The 21,626-nt window shown below is 38.1% G+C and overlaps 1 protein-coding gene across 3 annotated transcripts in view; it reads right to left on the bottom strand.

Moving 5' to 3' along the window:
* Positions 1–1,146: 1,146 nt before the first annotated feature.
* Positions 1,147–21,626, bottom strand: part of LOC135219399 (all trans-polyprenyl-diphosphate synthase PDSS1-like) — a 64,855-nt gene continuing 44,375 nt past the window's right edge. For all 3 annotated transcript variants that reach the window (XM_064256146.1, XM_064256145.1, XM_064256147.1), the window contains 6 exons: positions 21,328–21,458; positions 18,373–18,511; positions 8,789–8,878; positions 8,063–8,194; positions 4,405–4,599; positions 1,147–3,832 (listed from right to left, as the gene is read on the bottom strand). In XM_064256146.1, the coding sequence (XP_064112216.1) occupies positions 3,611–3,832; positions 4,405–4,599; positions 8,063–8,194; positions 8,789–8,878; positions 18,373–18,511; positions 21,328–21,458 (909 nt within the window). In that variant the 3' untranslated portion in view covers positions 1,147–3,610. The remainder of the gene's footprint in view (positions 3,833–4,404; positions 4,600–8,062; positions 8,195–8,788; positions 8,879–18,372; positions 18,512–21,327; positions 21,459–21,626) is intronic.

Below are 21,626 nucleotides of genomic sequence, written 5' to 3'. Positions count from 1 at the left end.
GCAAGAGAAGTGATGGACGTGGAGGTGGATGGAACACGAAGGAGAGGAAGACCTAAGACCAGGTAGAGAGATTGCATTAGAGATTATATGAGGGAGAAGGGAGTATGGGAGGAAATGCCACAGGATAGAGGTAGATGGAGGAGACTCGTTAAAAACGGCAACTCCGAATAGGGATAAAGCTGGGAAGAAGAAGAAAGCAATTTAAGCTTTGGTTAGCCAAATATCTATCTTCTGGCTCAGTCATGCAAACAGAACCATTTGTGTGATTTTTGGGTATTTAGAACTGATTTACCTATTTAAAAAATTTTATGTTGATTATGTTCCTTAAATTATGCCACAGCTTGAAAAAAGCATTATAGTAAATTTATCCCAAAAAATCACTTTCATTTTCATATGATACAATACTGTAAACTTAATGTTGAAAATTAAGTTGTTACATAGTTTTTTCTCGGTCATAAATGATACCATGCTAAATTTCATTACAGATGAACATGATATATGTGATGGACTTATTCACAAGCTTATACGTCAATAATGGCATCACACGTTCCTATAGGACAGTTTTTTAAATGATAATACCTACTTATGAAATAGTTATTATTTAGGTAAGTAATTGCTATATACATAATGTCAAACCCCTAAAGGAAGAAAAATACCTGTTTATGGTGGCAAAATGGGTCCTTTCAGTTCATTTATCATTTGAAGCTCCATTGTACAAAGTACAGGCAGTCCCTGGTTATCGGTGACCCAGTTTTATGGGGCTTGCTAGCGCCATAAAATCAGCAAGTTATGGCGCCATAACAGGCCAAGTTCCGGGCTGCTTATGGTGTGCCATAAGGGTGCTAATGGCACCGATAATCGGTTATCAGCGCCATAAATCACAGTTTCAGATAATGGCAGTTTTCACTTATTGACACACCCCTGGGAACAGAACCCTTGCCGATAACCATGGACTGCCTACACAATCTTTCAAATAGCATTACCAGATGAATATTTTAATCACAAGTCCTTTTCTTACCAAAATGGACAAAATACCAAAAACAACTATGTATTGTATGTAGTTATTTTCACACTTTGAAGGCATTTTCCAGAATTACCAGCATGGAAGTATGTAGAATAGAAATAGGTTATATATAAAATATAGAATTGAAAACTAACAATTCTGAACATTTTATTTTGCAACGAGTTGAAACTCATGGTCCCTCCTGATTACTCTAAAATCAAAGAAAAATAACCATTAAAGGCCACTTAAAATATCACAGGAGGAATCTGTATTCACAAAATTTATAAAATTTATTTACAGTATCTAAACAGCATAATGTTACATTATAAATTCTATTTGAATCATATCCCAGTATGAATCAATGGGTACCCTTCAAACATTCATGTCCTAAAACAAGTTTATACACATTTTCTTATTTAATCATAATCACAAGTCTTCACAGGACCCGAAAAAATACCTCTTTCTTTCTTTGGAGGGGTAACAAGGCAGTTAAAGGTTTATGCTGAGAAATTATAAAAATAAAACTGTAGTTGGAATTAATAAAGTATTCGTGCTAGTTGGAATTAATAAAGTATTCGTGCTAATATCATGAAACAAACCCCATTTTAACTCATTACAGGTTTCCATGGTATCTCTTGACATATAGGGAGTGTACTGTAATTGCGACCATGCCTCAAAAATATACTGAAAGGTATAATTTCATCCCATACTGTATCACACTTATTTCCATCATGATTTTCGTACTACAGAAACTAAGTATTATTTATGATATACATACAACAATAATTAAAAATATTAAACATCTGAAAAAATATTCTGTATATACATAGAGCATCGTTATTTCAGAATACTGTACTGTGTATATCTATATGTAATAATACCCAAATGCCAAATTTAAAAAGAAAATTCACAATAAGTGTTAACATATGGATCAAATTTACACAACACAACATAAGATCAGAAATTGAGAAAACAATAAAAGTATCAAAATCCATCCATAGCCATTTACAAGATCAGTATTTATTAAAAATAAAACTTATTTCTAATATATTTGTTATAGCAGGTTCAGTGTTCTGAAAATAAAGAAGTCCTTAACCAATTCTTATGTCCAGCTGCAATAAAATTTAATTGCCTCCAAATTGAGTGCGTAAAAGGAATCAGATCCTGCCTTTAAAAACAGAAGTCTGACACATCTCAAATTTGAACTTATCTTGGACCACTGACTTTTTAAAAAGAAATGGATTACATGTTAGTTTCTTAGCAATATTATACTAAATAAATAAATTAATTAAAATATCGATGGCCCTAGGTTTAAATCCCAGTGCATGGATATTGAAATTGGGGAACTTGGATATTGTCCAGTGTTTTTTGGTTATCCTAAGCAGTTATACCTATAAAATATGCAGTTTAACCACCAGTTTTAACATTCTTAACTTTCACAAGACTGACCAATGTCCTAAGCAGTAATTAAATATGTAATTATCTATAACCTCAATAAAAAAGGACTTGAAGTTGGTCTACAGTACCTGTTCTTTTGCTTTACATTTCACTGTATGTCTGTAAGCCAGTCATTTTCATGTAGCTGTACTGAATTTCAACAGTATTGCATTTCAGTGGTTCAGAACTTGGCAAGCTTTTAATGCTCCATTTGCATTGGTTCTACTAGCACAGGTTTGAGTCAGGATAGTACACATGTACCCAAAATGAAATGAATTAGAATACAACCTATGAGCAAAAAATTTTATAATTTCATTAAAACAAATGTCTATCACAAAACTGCGTATCACAAGCACAATTCCTTTTGTCTGTTTCTCAAAACATACCTGCAAATCATTTTGGAACCTCTATAAAACTGTTTAAAGTACTATTTCAATCCATTAAAGCAATAAATATGCCTTGTGGGATTTTGAAACTCATGTTCATTATCTTTTAAAAGTCTAGCAGCAATGCGAATATAACATTAGGCCTTTCACTAACTATCAAGAAATAAAATTTCAATTGGGCCAAATAAAACTGTCACTGGACTTTGTTGCTACAGCATATAAAAAATGTGTTATAACTAAACAAATCTCCAATTGAATGCATGGTAAAATTGGCATTTGGTTTGGTTATACATAATTAATACTTATGAATAAATAAAATTGTAACCTCAAACTATAAAGCTCTTTTAAAAAGTATTCTACAATAATTTTTTGTGATAAATGTTGTGCTTCTCTTAACCATATTCATGATGGTGACTGTAGCTGGGATTAAAAATTAATATAAAGAGCAATGCATATCACCCTAAATGCCTCATTGAAGACGGGGGATGTTGTAATTTAAACATTTTAGTGACCACATACAAAATAATTACACCTTGGTCATGATAACTGGTGGCAGCAAGGATATACTGCCACCTTAAGATTTAAGTAAAATATTTTACGCCTTTCATATAAATACATCTGATGTAACTTAGCTAAACATCTCTCAAAAATTCTAATAAACTACAACAATCTCGAAGCACCAATGTACACCAGAACATATCTGGGATGTTGATAATCCTGAGTCCATAAGCTGCTCCATTTCAAGGTAATTACAATTTGCAGCATGCATTGTGTATATTCTGTGCTATTTTACACGGTTAAGAACTTTGTCTGTTATACTTATTAGAGCTTTCTGTTCAACTGATGGAGTTAGAGATTTTATGATCCTAACACATTCCTGGCAATGCTGACGAGCTAGAAAATGAGTCTGCTCCAGACCATCACTCTTGTGAACAAACTCAAGTGCTCTCTCTACATCCCCTGGCTCTTGGAATCTTCTCATTATCATGGGATTCAACTCTGGAAACTGAGAAAAATATAATTGTTGATTATTCACAACCAAAGAAACTTTCTAGCCATATAATGTTCATATAGATTATTTTCAATACCATAATAAAATTTCATCAATAGCAGTGTTCAAAAATTCTTCTTTAGCTAGAAGCATATTGGATGGCTCTTGACAAATTATCTACACAAATGCTAGACACCTGGGCATGCACTGACCACCATTCTAGCGAACTAATCAATGGCAAAACACCTTCCAAAGTATTTAATGTACGTAGTTCTAATTTTAGGAGGGACGACTAACCATTATACAAAGCTTTTTATCACAGAAAAATCAATGATCAGAAGTGCTTGACTTTTCTTATAGTTTTATTCAAATACGTTAATTTTTTTTACGGGTCTTATTATGGTTCAGTAAAGACTTAAATTCAGTGGGCTGACAGCCAAGAGTTGAATGGGCATGATGCTTTTACAAGAGCTACATAAACATGGTACACATTTTGTTTTAAGCCAAAACACTCTTAATATAGCACATAATTTCTAACCTGTACCACAAGAAAAGCTAAGCTAAAAAAAAGAAATGGTCTGAGATACCTTTTCACAAGCAAAGAGAACAGGTGCCGTAGAAATTCCATGCTTCAAATCTGCAGCAGCCGGTTTACCCAAGACACTAGCCGATGAAACAAAATCTAATAAGTCATCAACAAGCTGTAAAGTTATACCAACATTACGCCCATACTGGAAAGCTATCTCCTGCAATTTTTCATCTGCTCCAGATAAAACTGCCACCTGCAATTGAAAACTCAAGTAAAATTCTGTCCAAAATCAAAGACAAAACTTTCAATACCTATATCTATGGAGTAAACATTTAAACACCGTTTAGTAATTCAACATTAAAGGAAGTTAGCTTTTATTTAGACAAAAAGCAATTAATCAGTGAGAGGGTCACAATTACAATTGTTTTTGGACTCTACCAAACCTATAACCCTTTACTCCAATGCTTGAACATTGTTTCTAAAGAAATGATTATTGCAACTGTTAACTGCAATCCTCAAGCTTTGATGGTTAGACACATTTCCTTAAACATAGTTTACCAAAAATACAAAAATTGTGGAGTGGATGGACATGAATGTTATTATGCTGAATAAAACTACCGGTAATTATTCAGATACAAACTAATGAACAAAATTAGTAAAATCAAAAGTAAACACGGAGGCATTAACTGCTGGGCCCAAGACCAAAAAGGCTTTATATAGACTATTTTACAGCAGTTTACAATTCCTATTCATCTGGTGTTTCTCCTTTCGTTACTGTACTGATGATGTTCTCATTTCAGCCACTTATATATCATAGAATACTTGTGAATTTCCTATGGTCATCCTCTCCTCATGTGCTTTGTTAGGCCCTTCAGATTTGTACCTTTTAGGGCTCTAATGAGTTTCCTTACTTTATACTTCATACTTCCCATTCTTCATTTTCCAAACTTCTATCCATACCTGGTTTTTAAATCAAATAAATATATATAATAACCTTTTTACAATAATGTAGTTTTATCTTTAATTATGAGGATATCCTGAAGCCAAGATGACAACAGTGTAAATCTTAAAATTCTAGGTTCTTGTTTTAAAAAGAAATTTTTCTCTACTTCCTCTGCCAAATTCTCACATTTTTGTTCTTAGAAATTGAGCTTTTGAAACATAAAACTAAATTTCACAGAAACTCATCAATCACATACTGCCTATGCTCATAGCCTTAAAAGTCCTTAGGCTCACACACCATCTGTTTAACCAAATGGAAAAGGAACATAACACTTTACTCATGAGCAGAGTTGATCTTCTGCTAGGTATAGTTAATTACTCTACACTGAGTTTGTGTGACTGTTTAAGTGACATCACCTGCTCTACCAGAATTTCCCAACAATGTTGTTCATACTCATAATTTTATTCATCAATACCCAATTATACCAGCTAGCTATCAACTTTTCCTCATTTTCTTGGAAGTCTGTAACCTTTGCTATTTACAAGTTGTGTGCTTGACAGCTTCCTTAATTATCACCTGCTTATTTTTGAAGTGCTTTTTTTCAATTTTATATTTTTCAATCACTCTTCTCTACAGACAGTCGAATTTCTTTTAATTTTTTTATTTGCTGAATTTTTGTACCTTAACTCCAACATCAGTTCCCGTTAATCATGTAAAAAGTGCTTGATCAGGTTTCACTAATCCTTCTGTCTGAAACACATAATATACAGTGTTTGTCTAGAAATATATGAGACCACAAATATGGACACTATATGTATGATGGAGTTGTGATGAAACAGAAGTGTCATCTGTGATGTAAATAGCAGAAGTTTCTAAGTCTTGCTTAAATTTCTTATTACCACTACCCTACATTTCAACTTGCTCTACCACTGCTACTACCCCTGTTCTCCCATCTTCTCAATTAGTGCCTCATCATCAGCCCTCTCTAGGTAAGCTATCCATTGAAAGTTTTCACCAGCTTCTCTTCTCTCATCATTAAAACTTGTATGGTGAAAATGTACTATACAGAGTGGAGTTATGCAAAAACTAGAAGAAACAGAATAGAAAATACAGTACTCTGATGTGTTTATTTGAGAAATTATGAGTACGTACTCTGATGTGTACAGCTGATAAAACTAAGAATCCCTTAACCTTTAAGACGTAGGAGTATACATAAAAAAACTTTAAAAACTTCCATAGTGTTCAATGGGGTCTAAGAGTCTAGCAACTGCAAATACTAATAACCAAATATTTGAGTATCCATGTCATGAGCTGGCTCTTTTAATCAGTTTTAAAAAATTTTCACATGAATATACAGTTTATTCACCATTTCTCATGACCATGCTAAATGTAATTAACAGGGAAAGGGATAAGCAATAGTTTTGCAATGCAAGATGATGAATGTAAAAGATGACTAAGGAGATTATTTAAAGATAATTCAACAAAATGACAAAGTCACATTCCTAAATTTCCATGGAAGTTACCCTCAGGTAAATACTGAAGGAAAATTAAAGTGCAGCACTGTAGTTCAATAGCTAAGTGGGAAAAACTCAATGAAAGCAGCAGAGTACTAGAGGGAAGCTGCAAAGACCTTAAAGGACCTATAATCTACAGGGTGTTATCTACAACGTGTTGGGCTATACACCCTTAAAGTAGTACACCCCTATGGAGAAAAGGCAAGCTTAAGTAACCTACAAATTACAATGAGAGAAATGAAGTTTACCTGTATACCTTATTAAGTATACCATGACTACATAATATGAAGACATCTAAGATGTAAGGGAACTTAAGGAATGACTTTGGTTCTAGCTTTTTTGAAATTACCAATGACAGGATGTTATCCACCTTGTCACGATGGCCACTATATCACCTTATCCAATGATTTTGTTCTTGTTGCTTCCTTCATGTTTTTCATGGTATAATGTCATTTCTAAATTCCCTTCTGGTACCCAGATTCACAGACCAAGCAATCAAACTAAGATAGGGGGACTTTTCCCTAACCTTGGAGCCAAACAGATTAATCATGGCCTCCAAGTTCAGAGAATCTTTTTGTACCTTAACCCTAAGTGATAGTTGGAGGAACGAGTAAATTGAGCAATAGGTGAGGCATGGAAGTACTAGCAGAAGTTTTGCATAATGTTCAAGGAGTTTATTACAAGTGAGTTTAAATAAACCAATTGCCATATTTCTAGATTCCCACAGGAGTTAAAAATTGAAGAAAGATATCTAGAAATCTAAGTAGGAAGAGACCAAAGGGAATGAAATGGAAAATGCAAAAATTAATCCAGCTACAAATGAAAGGACGCTGCAAAGAACTTGTGGTATCCCCTACTGGTACTTATTTGGTGAATGTGAATGAAAAGCAAATGATGCATGCTATTGACATACATAACTAATATAGCATGAAGTTGGAAGGCTTGAAATAATGAAAATTTCATGAATATAAAACAGTAAGGTAAAAATAATACTAGACTAATTTGAAAATTCACCTAGTCAATTATTTACTCAAGGAAATAGTTTGTAATTCACAGAACACACAACACTAACACATAATAAACACAAAAAGATCATCAATTATGTAAAAAAACTATTCCCACAACTACTCCCAAATTGAGAGCTATGGTACAAACAATACCACCTTATGTTTAATAACTTTTTAAGTATGAAAAATGTCCACAGTATATCCAGAAAATTTGGTTCCATGTTCTATAGAAAGAAAGAAATTAGAACATACCGATTTACAGCTATACGCAAACAATGATGCTGTTTTCTTGAATGACTTTTTCAAATAATGTGCAAACCTCTCATTTTCATTCTCTTTTGAACCAAGCTGCATAAATTCTCCTTGTACTAAATCTGCAAGAACCTGTAAAACACAAGTAAAAATTAAGAGTCACAAGATCACAAAATAAATTTATTAATTATACAACAATGGCATTCATAATACAAAAAACCCTCAAAATACTTATATGGCTTTCCTATCCAAGCAAGCTTTGTTACAGATGTAGTTATTTCTAAAATAATTCTTTCACTTTGTAAAATACATGAATATGGAATTTATATGAACTGACACAGGAAAGCTACGGTTGTAGTGTTTCTAAAAACAGTAGTACATCTTAGGTACTTTTGTACTAAAGATCAATTACCACTGGTAGTTACTTGCATGGTCAGAAATTACGCTAAATTTATACATTACCACTTCGCTGTTCTTTGAGAGTCACAGTAATGTTGACAAATGAACTATGTTACCACAATCTAGTTATGAAAGCTGGACAAAAAAAAAAAAAAACTGAATTCTTGAATTCAAAATTTTCAGTATTAAGGATATGGACTTTCCTTTTCAGCAAACTATTTCCGTGACATTCTCAAATCCTCACTATGAATAAAACTTAAAATACCTAAGCCTTTGTTAGATATTCAGTGGATAAAAACTGTACCCAAAGAAGAAATATTTACTTACCTTTGAAAGTATAACAATAACTTCTTCATTTCGAACTCTTGCCAGCATTGCTGAAGCCACTGATAAAATATAATCACCAGCCATCACTGCCTACAAGGAAACATAATCCGTATACATTACTACATTACATACATTACTTCACTGCCACATATACAGGATATGAAGAAGCAGTACAGTGACCTTGCAACAATAAAAACTTTCTGACGTGGAATAAAAAGAAATCAGTGTCTGATGTTAAAGAATTTAACTAAAATACTTGTTCTATAACTTACTGGGCTGAAATAAAAACTTCCATGAAGTTACTCAAGGTCACAAATTAGCATTTATTATACAGTAGACCTCCGCTAGATCGAGGTTCAGCAATCGCAGTTTCAGTATCAAACGGTGTTTTCTGTGAAACTTATCTCCAAATATGTATTACCTTTAAAAAAATTTCAATCATAAGTAAATCATTAAGTTGTTTAGAGCAACATCAAATTAAAACTTTACAATTTCTGTCAACAACCTTGATATTTTCTACTATATAATCATACAGCTTATTTATTTTACCATCAAAATTCTCACAAAAGTTTTCAAAACAAATGTTTACTCCAGACTTTTCCCTGTCTGCTCTTAAGCCACAGGTCTTCCCTGATCAACTGTATCTTATCTTACTTTCTCAAGTAAAACCATATTTCCCTTACAATATTAGCGAAGCAAACCCACGTGCAAGAATTTTGAAAGGGGGGGATTAAATACAAAACTTCCATAAACATATTTATCAATTTTCACAATGAAACTAAATGGACAATTTGCTGGCTATTACATATCATACACTTCCATTTCTTGAGTGACAATGAATTTACACTCTTCAATACCAAATTATTCTACAACTTTAGTGAACTTTGAAATTTATGTTCATTTTCTAGAGAAAAAAAAAAATAAATAAAAATAATAATAATAAATAATAATAATAAAACATGGCTGCATTTCTGCAGAAATAACATCTTAATTTACATTTTTTTTATTAGATCCATTTGGTCACTAACTTTTTTCAAATCATTTACTCTCTCCTCCAAAGACATATTTATTTCCTCAGATTAAATGCACGATCCTCTTTAACCTTTTCATCCAGGTTTTCTACCTTTCTGGGGTAGATATATACCTAATAGGTTCTCTCCTCTCTTTTCTTTCCTAAGTATGGTAATTTTTGCCTGCACTGCCATATGGTCATGTCAGGATCTTTATCTATGTCAATTGAGACTCGGAGGTCTGGAAAAACTAAACCCTATTAATAATAATAATATCTATGTCCTGTTGATATGATTTTCTTGTTTTCATTCTGCTACTTCAATAGATACTACTTTCGTGACTCAATTACTCTTCTCGCATTCTTATTGCCCTCCCAAACCATCTCTGTTTTTTGCTGATATTCACTTTTAAATATTCATTTTTACCCTCCTTTCTCACTTTGCCGCTATTCTAAAATAACCATTAACCTGCTTAGTGCAGACTATCATAGCCATTAGATGTTCTTGCGCACATCAAAACACAATTTTGCCTTTGGAAATGCAACTTCACTTTCTTCTTTAGACCTTCAATCCAACCACACATTCCTTTATTCATACTTTCCAAGAGTCAATATCCACAAGCAATCCTGACAGACTACAGTAAAATCCTATCCCTAAGTTTTGCACATTCCTAAAACTCTTTCACTTCAGTTCTATAAATGTGGCTTATTTTTAAAACCTATTATTTTTATAATTTTTTCTCATTTTCAAACTGGCCTATTTTTGAAACCTATTCTTTTTATATGCGATTCCCAGTTTTCCAACTTAACTATCTTAATTATATTCATGGCTTCATTTTGAAGTCTTTCTTTTGACAATTATTACTTCCTATTATCATTTTCCCATCAATTGACTAATGCATAGATGTACCTTCATCTATATGCAGTCCCCGGTTATAGCAGACTCAGTTAATGGCGATCTGGTTTTATGTTTTTATGGTGCTTGTCTAACGCCATAAAATAAGCGATTTATGGCGCCATAACAGGCCGAGTTTCGGTTATCGATGCCATAAGGTGCTGATGAAGAATTATGGCGCCATAACATACCTAGCACAGGTGCCAATAACCGGTTATCGGTGCCATTAACTGAAACTTGGTGCCATAAGCACCACAAATTGCCAAGTTTCAGTTAATGGCGGTCTTCGCTTATCAGCACCCCACAGAAAAACAGGAACCCCCCCCCCCCCCCCCCCCCCCCCCCAACTGAGGACTGCCTGTACTTCTCTCTCTATTACATCAATCACTCACATTATATTTCATAACACACACTATTACATCAATCACTCAAAATATATTTCATTACACAATCTAAAAAGATTATCTTCATCATCACTTTCCCTAGTAGAGTACATATATGTAAAAACTCTCTCTTTTGACAACATTTTCCAGAATATGTCCACAACACTCTCCAATCCCAATCACTCCTTACATTCTGAAACTTCAGCTAAGCTGTCTCATTTATCACTTACCTTTGAGTATAATCATCCAGGAAAACATTTATTCCATTCCTTACTCATGTACAGACATTCTCTCTCTCAAACATTCCCATTTCACTTTTGCTTTTTGTTATTTGCTGTTATACTCAGTTTCAATCAATCCTTAGAATAACTTACTAATATTTTCACAAATATGTTATTGTTATTATACAATTAAGTTTGTTCATACTTACCTGGCAGATATATATATAGCTGTATTTTCTGAAGTCCGACAGAATTTCAAAACTCGCGGCACACGCAGTGGGCGGCCAGGTGGTAGTACCCATTCCCGCCGCTGGGAGGCGGATATCAGGAACCATTCCCATTTTCTATTCATATTTATTAATGCCACTGTCTCCTGAGGGGAGGAGGGCGGGCAATTTAATTATATATCTGCCAGGTAAGTATGAACAAACTTAATTGTATAATAACAATAACATTTTGTTCATGCCACTTACCTGGAAAAAAAAACAGATATTATTCTATAGCTGAATCCCACCTTCGGATGCTGGGAAGAGACAGAATAGGATTTTTTAGGAAACTTAAATTAAGTAGATGATATACATCTTGGTTCCTCACCTGTTTGCAAAGTAGACTATGTGATTACTGTCACTTAAGGCTGCTTTTGCTTAAATCAGAGTTGCCAGCCAGGTGGAGACCTGTAGTGCTGGTGCGCTCTGGATGATCTGTCAACGGTACGAGACCTCAACGTGACAAGACCATCGAGGCCATACATATGAGGCAACGAAGCAACTGACCACCACCTGACCAACTATTCAAAAAACCCCTTAAAACTAACTAAAGGATGGGAGATCTTCACATAAGACTCACCACAACCTAAAAACACAACAACAAAACTAACCTAAAGCCTAACTAAGGGATAGGGAAAGAGCTACTTCCGGACCCCAAGACTGTGTCCGCAGAAACGTATGGCCCAGTGAATTACAATCGTCATAAATCGTTCTCACATTTCCCTTAGGTAATGTTGAGGCGAAGACGGAGTTACTCCCTCCCAAAAGGTGCAATCAAGAATGTCCTTGATTGACATGTTCTTTTGGAAGGCAAGAGAGGTAGCGACAGCTCGAACTTCGTGAGCTTTCACTCGTAAGAGGCTCAAATCAGTCTTCTGGAAAGATGAATGAGCCTCCTTAATGACGTCCCTTAGAAAGAAAGCAACAGCATTCTTCGATAAAGGTAACTCTGGTCTCTTCACAGAGCACCAGAGATTACCTGAGGGACCTCTTACCTCTTTTGTTCTATGTACATAGAACTTGAGAGCCCTGACCGGGCACAGGACTCTCTCTGGTTCTTGGCCACCAGACTTGACATACCCTTGATCTCGAAAGTTTTCGGCCAAGGATTCGAAGGATTTTCATTCTTCGCCAAGAAAGTTGGGTTCAAAAGAAGCAGAACAGCATTGTCTCCTTTGAATTCCACTAAATTACTAAACGCTTGAATCTCACTAACTCTCTTAGCCGTCGCAAGAGAAGTTAGGAAAAGAGCCTTCCTTGTCAAGTTTCGAAGAGACGCTGCCTGAAGCGGTTCGAAAGGACTTGACATAAGGAACTTAAGAACCACGTCAAGGTTCCATGACGGAGGTCTCATTTGAGGAATCTTCGAAGTCTCGAAAGATTTTAAAAGGTCATGAATGTCCTTGTTGTCAGAAAGGTCAAGGCCTCTGTGCCTAAAAACCGCTGACAACATGCTTTTATATCCCTTGATGGTAGGGACCGCTAATTTCTGCACATTCCTGAGAAAGAGCAGAAAATCAGCTATCTGGTTCACAGAGGTCGAGGAAGAGGAAACTCCCTCCTTTTTACACCATGCCCTGAAGGAAGCCCACTTCGATTGGTAAACAGCTCTTGTGGAAGCACGTCTTGCATGTGCGATTGCTCTCGCAGCTGCTTTCGAAAAACCTCTCGCTCTGGCCAACTTTTCGATAGTCTGAACGCAGTCAGACCCAGAGCGGAGAGGTTTTGGTGAAACCTTTCGAAGTGAGGCTGTTTGAGTAGATCTTTCCTCCAGGGCAATGTCCTTGGAAAGTCTACAAGGAAAGACATGACCTCTGTGAACCGTCGGTAGGATTTGTTCCCGACGACTGAGAAGATCTGCCCTGACGTTTTGCACTCCTGCAATGAACCTCGTCAGGATTGTCACCTTTCTTCTCTTTGCCCACAGCAGAATCTCTCTCGCCAGGGAAAACAAAGTTCTGGAGTGTGTTCCTCCCTGATTTTTCAAATAAGCGAGTGCTGTGGTATTGTCTGAGTTTACCTGAACAATCTTGTTCTTCCAAACTCCTTTCGAAGAACTGCAGAGACATGAAATATTGGCTGGCCAGTTCTTTGACATTTATATGCCAGGCTACCTGTTCCCCTCTCCAGGAGCCTGACACTTCCTTCCCTCCTAGTTTGCTCCCCCAGCCCGTGATGGAAGCGTCGGAGAACAACACTAGGTCGGGGCTCAGAAGACTTAGGGACACCGCCCTCCTGAAGCTTCTGAGGGTCCAACCACCATCTTAGATGGTTCTTTATCGGAAGAGATATTCTCAATATGGCATTGAGATCGTCCTTGGCCTTCCACTCGTCCGCAAGGAAAAATTGGAGAGGCCTGAGGTGCAGTCTTCCCAAGGAAACAAACCTTTCTAGCGAGGAAATGGTTCCCAGCAGACTCATCCATTCCCTCGCCGAGCAAGTCTCTTTCCCTAGGAAGGCCGAGATCTTTTCTAAACCTAGCCGCTGACGTTCCTGGGACGGAAACGCTCGAAAAGCCACTGAATCCATCTGAATCCCCAGATACACGATGGACTGTGTCGGGGTCAGATGCGACTTTTCGAGGTTGACCAGAAGTCCCAGGGACTTTGCTAGGGCTAACGTGAACTGCAAGTCCTTCAGACACTTCTCTCTCGACGACGCTCTGATCAGCCAGTCGTCGAGGTACAGGGAAACTCTTATCCCCGAAGAGTGTAGCACCTCGCCACGTTCTTCATGACTACAGTGAAACACCATTGGAGCGTGGTCAGGCCGAAACACATAGCTGAACTGGCCACACTTTTTTTGCTTAAGACAAACCTTAGTACTTTCTTGAAAGAGGGTGGATCGGGGGATGTGAAAGTACGCGTCCTGCAAGTCTAAGGACACCATCCAGTCGCCCGGTCTCAAGGCTCCCAGGAACAGAATGAGGCGTCTCCATCGTGAATTTGGTCTTTTCCACGAAAAGATTGAGCCTGCTTACATCTAGAACTGGACGCCAACCTGACGACTGCTTCGGTACTAGGAAAATCCTGTTGTAAAAACCTGGAGACCCCAGGTCCGCGACTTGTTCCACCGCTCTTTTCTCGATCATTTGTTGAAGGAGATCGAATAATACTTGCTTCTTCTCTCCCTGATAGGATGGAGAAAGGTCTCTGGGAGTCGTAGAAAGAGGGAGGAAGATCTAAAAAGGGGATCTTGTACCCATGCTCACGATCTTGAGGGACCAAGAGTCTGTGTCCCTCTCTCTCCACGCTCCGCAAAAAACTTCAGTTCTGGCTCCGACTGGTGTCTGAAGGACATGCTTCTCACTTGGAAGGCTTTGACTTAAAGGAAGCTCTTCCTCGTGAAAACCCTCTCCCTCGAGGAGCTGCTCTCGAGGGGGGAGCCCCACGAAAGGGCTTAACCTTCTTCGTCGGTCGAACCGAAGCTGAAGAGGTTGAAGGTACTGCCGAACGTCTTGTAGACTGGGCTAAAAGGCTCTGCGTTGCCTTCTCTTGCAAACTGTTAGTCAGGTCCTTTACTAAAGTCTGGGGGAAGAGATGGTTCGAAAGAGGAGAAAAAAGCAAATCCGCTTTCTGAGCTGGAGTTACTGAACGAGTCTGTGAAATTGCACAGCAAGCTATCTTCTCAATAAGGCCGTTCCAAAATGAGAAACGATCTCCTCCGAACCATCCCTGACGGCTTTGTCCATACATGCTAACACGCTGGACAGCTCCCCCAGACTGAGAGATTCTGGGCTTCTCGCTTGCAGATCCAGAACTCCCAAGCACCAGTCAAGGAAGTTGAAAACTTCAAGAGTCCGGAGCAGACCCTTCAAATGATGGTCCGTCTCCGTAGAGGTCCAGGTCACTTTAGCAGTGGATAAAAGAGACCTCCTCTGCGAATCCACCAAGCTGGAGAAATCTCCTTGAGCTGAAGAAGGGATACGAACTCCTACTTCTTCTTTGGTTCTATACCAATACCCCTTTCCCGCTGAGTCTAGCTGGAGGCAAAGCGAAAGTCGTCTTGCCTTGATCTCTCCTTCGTACCATCCAATCTTGGAGTTTCTTAAACGCACGTTTAGTGGAGAGCGAAGTTTTCATCTCAACAAACTCCGGGGTTTTGCCAGTCTTAGATGATGAAAACTGCGAAGGAGGAGACTTGGGAGCTGCAGGCTGAAACTTGTCCTCGAAAGAAGAACGCAACAGCCGAACGAGAACTTTATAGTCTGATATTGAAGGGGCCGCAGAAGGTTCCTCTTCAACCGAGTCAGCCGAACTACTCAGCTCTCCTTCTTCTCTACACGGAAGAGGAGACCGCCTGTCCGGAGAGGGCGTACTAATGTTGGGTCTTGACTTAATCAAAGGACCCCTATCCTTACTGGATGAAGCCTTATTTCGGCTGTCTTCTTTATGGCGCTTACCACTTGAAGCAGGTAGAGCGTCCTGACGAGGACGAGCGTCCTTAGCGACACCCGAGGCAGCCTCACTTGCCAGAGAAGCGTCCTTACGTTTCTTACACGAAAGGGAAGACATTTTAGCTGGAATACGTGCCTGTGCGCGTAAACTAGCGTCTTGGGGTACGACTTCTTGGTCGGAGTCCCCAAAAGCATCTTGAAAAGCGCCCTGAACGTCCTGGCGAGCGTCCTGCCAAGCGTTTCCTGCCAAAGCGTCCTGCCGAGCGCCTGCGAGCGTCCTGCCGAGCGTCCTGCCAGAGTTCTGCCGAGCGTCCTGCGAGCGTCCGGCGACCATCCTGCCTAGCTCTTGCCAACGTCCTGCCGCGTCCTACAACGTCCTGTCGAGCGTCCTGCCGAACGTCCTGCCAAGCGTCCTGCCAAGCGCCCTGCCTAGCGTCCTGCCTAGCGTCCTGCCGAGCGTCCCTGACGAGCGTCCTGTCGAACGTCGTGCTGAGCGTCCTCCTCAAAAGCGTCTTGACGCAACGTCCTTCTAGAGGACGAACGAGATGCGGCGAATCGCCGAAGGAGAAGCGATCGGCGAACGAGACGAAGTAGGAGAGGGGAGAAGGAGACTGCTTCGTCCTCTTGACGGGCAGTCTAAGGTCCTTCCTCCGCTTAGGCTCGACTGCTGCTGGGCGAGTCCTCTGAGCCATAAGCGTCGATATAGCTGGTTTCCTGAAGGGACAAAAGAATGTTCTTCGATTGGGAGAGGGAACGAAACAGAGGAAGCAGGACTGATCCTGCGAGAAGACGAGGGGCGAGGGGAACGCACCTTCCTTCCTTCTCACAGGTTACAAGCTACCTGTTCTTCCAGGGAGACGCGCCTGTGGCACGCAAACCCAGCGTCCTCATCGGAGGAGATCTTACCCCTTTTCTGAGGCGGAAAAGCGTCATACGCATCCTCCGACGAAAGCGGCGATACAGGACGTGAAGCGTCCTCAACACGAAACGTCCTTTCAGAGGACGAGAGTCTCTCCGAGCGCTCCACACCCCTTGCGCGGGGGGGAGGACGCTTCGGAGGACGAAAAGCACTCTTTTCAGGACGCGCGCTCGTGCGCGCTCCTTGGCAGCCTGGGACTTTGCCCCAAGGCCTTGCCGAAGGGACGCCAGATCGGTGGGGAGCCCCCGTAAACCCTCTTGCGGCTTTCGACATACCCTCTCCCTGAGTCTTGGGAGTGTGATAGAGGTCTAGGCCTAGAGGCATTATGGGGCCGATCTGACGCCCCCTCCACAACACTAGGGGCACGATCACACACTTGCACCGAGCCAGTTTCCAAGGCTTTCACTTTGGTCTCCAGAGTGCGTAGAGACTCCAAAATAAGAGAGAGAGCATTAGCTTCTCCCGCACAGAAATCAGAGCCACGAAGGCAACACAGGTTTAGGGGTTGCAAACTCTACAGGTGTTAATACAGGGAGATGTTAGCCTTTACCTTTGGTAGAACCACTCCTGGAGGAAGACCTCCTGATCCTATCGCGCTCCAATTTAAGGCGATAGGACTCATATACTCTCCAATCATCATCGGTCAATCTCTCACATTCATTGCACCGATTATCCACCAAACAATTATGCCCCCTACAACTCATACATACTGTGTGGGGGTCTACCGATGCTTTCGGTAGCCTCACCTTACAATCAGTCCTCACACACACTCTGAAACTCACAGCACTTGATCCAGACATCACGTTTATAGAAAAGCCAATCCAAAATCAAAAAACGGTCCACTATCGCGCATGCCAATTCAACATCCAATTCAATACCAAAAACCAATCAGATACTTAAAGCGAGTCAAATCCAAAAAATCCTGAGCAGAGGTCTGTAAACAGTTGTTTACCGACCAGCGACAGAAAAAATATGAAGAGAAAATGGGAATGGTTCCTGATATCTGCGGGAATGGGTACTACCACCTGGCCGCCCACTGCGTGTACCGCGAGTTTTGAAATTCTGTCGGACTTCAGAAAATACAGCTATATATATATCTGTCAGGTAAGTGGCATGAACAAATCTCAAATTATTTCAGATACTACAAGTAGGCTGCTCTAATTTCCTACACCCCCATCCAAATCAGATACAATCTTATGCCTTCACAGTCCATGGACACACTTTTCTTTTTGCTATGGTCTCACTAAATACCATAACATTAAGATTTCTTTAAGAGCTATAAGAATATGGATTATCATCTATAATCATTCCTACTTTCTTGTCAATAAAATAACAGAGCATTAAAAATATTTAATAACAGTTCTTTTGGTTTTGCCTATTCTGTTTTCTCTCTTTCCCCATTCATTTCCATAACATGAAGATTAATGTGAATTCCATCATTTTATTCCCTGGAATCTTGAGTGATTGAGGTTAAAATAAATCAATAAAAAATTACCTTTCTCTGGCCATACAGGGAATTCACAGATGGCTTTCCTCGTCGAGTATCTGCATCATCTATAACATCATCATGAACTAAAGATGCTGTGTGTATCATTTCAGTAATTTTGGCAATCTGCAGCTGAGATTCATATAACCTGGAACATTCCAAAATTAATAAGAAATAGGATTCATTAACTTTAATATCAGTACCTATCACAAAAAAAAGAAGTCATCAAAGCCAATGTTACAATATTTGTTAAAGAGTAATTCACATACAGTATTCTTGCTATGAAACTTGCTTCCAATCATTAAAATATATATTACCAGAACAGAAAATAAAACTACTGATGATTACAGAATTCTGCATTTTAAGCTTCTAGTACATTAAATCTGAAAACACCACTGCTGCAAAGAACATTTCTAGCATCAAGGAGAGATGAGAATTCATAAATACACACAGATGATGATGGATATCCAGCAACCACAACAAAGATACCAAAGCAGTCAAGTGACCATTCTCATTTGTATTCTAATATGAAAAATAATAATCCCTAAATGCTTTAAGTAATCAAGACTGTGTTGTATGCCTCTCATCTTTTTCTAAATCAACAGCCATTTCACTGTATGACCCACCCATGTTATCTGGAATACGTAAGTATATTTTTTTCTGTAATAAACATCATTCTTCTTAGGAGCAGCTTAACCAGGTCCATATAATTCACCAGAAAAGTCAATGATGCAAAATACTAAATCCTGATTGCCTCTGTCACAAGATGGACCCAGCTCTTCTCACTCATGAGGCGAGTGCTTTAACCAGTCATTATCATCATTATTAACACTGCTACTACTGTACTATTAGTATGCCTTAACTGTCAAATATGACAGTAATGAATAAATGGTCAGGATGATAATCTATGAGTAACAGATTACACATTTGAGTTCATTATCAGACTAAGGCATCTGTATTCTGTGTAGGTAAAAGGGCTAGTTGCAAAATTGGTTGGTTCAGGGATGAATTACCCACAGATGATAATTTTATATATCTTATAAACATTATCGTATTTTTTCTCTATCTCTATCTCTGAGTCATTTATTTGATTGGGTGGTATTTACAGACTGGGGTTGGGGTTACATTCTGCCTCCTTAGGAATTCATCACTTTTCTCACTAGGTATGTACATACACTGTTTCTAATAGCATGTTCTTTTGAATGAGTCCTGGAGCTACTTCAGCATCTAGAATTTCAAGGTTCCTTTTCAGGGATATGTATAATAATTTTTATTATTTTTACTATTATTATTATTATCCATCAGAAACAAGCTTAACTTTGAAATTACACATCATAACATAATGCTTAAAAAGAACAGCAAATTGGGCAGAGAATACAATAAAGACAGAAATAAAGCAAATTAAAAGTCATTAGTATATGTAAATATAAAGCATTTATATATAAAAAGTTGAGTACCAAGTCAGAAATACTAAGGCTATAGCACTGTATGTACATGGTTCTTCAGTAATGCTGTAATACCGTCACTCCTTAAAATTTGTATCACTGCCAGAGAGTCTGTTCATCAGTTTTTCATTAGTGAGAACAAAAGAACTCTAGTAGTGGGATGTGATGACAAAGTATTGAGGCTAACATTTGGCAAAATGAGTACCAAAGACTAATTCTAAATGGCAGCAGTATTGCTTCTTGTTCTAAATATAACTTGTGGAGGATGTCCAGTTTATCTTTTGACAATGGTCATCACACTTATGTATCAATGATATTGAAAGGGTAAACTACCATTTCCAGCAATAATGTCCAGCCGATCAAGATTTCAGGAAGCTTCTAATATCCTCAAAGAAGAATTTTCCAAAAATGGTTTAACAAGAGATGAAGTGTTAGAAATTAACTGTCATCTCTGATGATACCATATAGGACACCTCAACAGCAATAGCTGTACCGAGGTCCCATGCTGAACAGGTAAGGTCTTCACTCAAGAAAATAAAGCTTACATTCAAATCTTAATGACAAATCTAGGCCAAAAATTATGAATCACTGAATGGAATCAGAATACACTGGCTGATCAATAAAACATCAGTTTTGTTATAGAATTATCAAATCATCCTCTAATGATTTACAGTACTAAACTGAGATTTCAAATGATTGTACTGGAAAGGCTATAAGTCCTATTTGCCACACCAACTATCACACCACACCAGCTATCAAAATCTGGTGACCAATAAAGCATAAACAACAAAAGCCTCAAGACACTACCTTGCAGAAAAGCAAACATAATAGGTTAACTACAAACATTATAAACTATAATTCTCTGCTCTGAGTTACTTAATAAACTGAGAGGGGTTTTGAGATTACATATAAATAAATTTATTATAAAAGATTTACAGTTAACTAGCAAAAGGCTACATTAAAATCAATATGGGAAAGTTTCATCTTGTATTCATTATCAAGACTTTCTTGACTAGGCTACAGGTAATTAAAGTAGCTGAAAAGGTGAAGCAAGTATACCCGATTCCCAGTGTAAGCATGACTGGCAGGCAGGAAGGAAATAGTACCTAGATTCAAGGTATTGACATGACTAAAGCCTAAACTTTCAGTAACATAGAAACCATGGAAAGGATAGAGAATCAGCATTCAACACATTCTCTTAGTTTATAAAAATACCAACTGGAAAAAAAATGATAAAAATGTACTGATTTTGGGATCAAGTAACCCAGACAGTACTTTAAGAAAATATTGGTAGACCAACTCAATTATTTAGAATTTTTCAACAATTACCAAACACAGCAGTAGAATATTTTGAATTAAGCACAATGCACATGAGAGGTTTTCCCAATGTGTTTGGAATAAATGCTTTTATTATAAACAAGTGTGATTTTAGCTAAGCATAGAGATCCGCAACAAAGAGCAGAAATCCTAGTTGAAAGCCTAAAAGAATTATTTATATTATCTCACACTAATCACATACCTTGCTTCGCCATGAAGATGATAATTTATGGCACGAGACATAAGTACTGTTATAAGAGGTCTTACTGCTTTGCCTTGACCATCAAAATAGTACTTGGATATCTCATCTAAATCATACTGCGATTTTAATTCCTGAAAAGAAAATAATGGTTAAACACACTGAATTTTACTTAATGAATGTAAAAAAGTGACTATGGAATTCCAGCTATGTAATGTTATTGAGGATGCAAGTTACCTGTCTGTGTGATCATGGTGTATTTACATGAATGCATTTAGCAATGATCAATAAATCAACAGCAG

Source organism: Macrobrachium nipponense, chromosome 1, assembly GCF_015104395.2.
Source record: "Macrobrachium nipponense isolate FS-2020 chromosome 1, ASM1510439v2, whole genome shotgun sequence".
NCBI classification, from domain to species: domain Eukaryota; kingdom Metazoa; phylum Arthropoda; class Malacostraca; order Decapoda; family Palaemonidae; genus Macrobrachium; species Macrobrachium nipponense.
The sequence above is the reverse complement of the archived record's forward strand: the minus strand, read 5'-3'. Positions and strand labels throughout refer to the sequence as shown.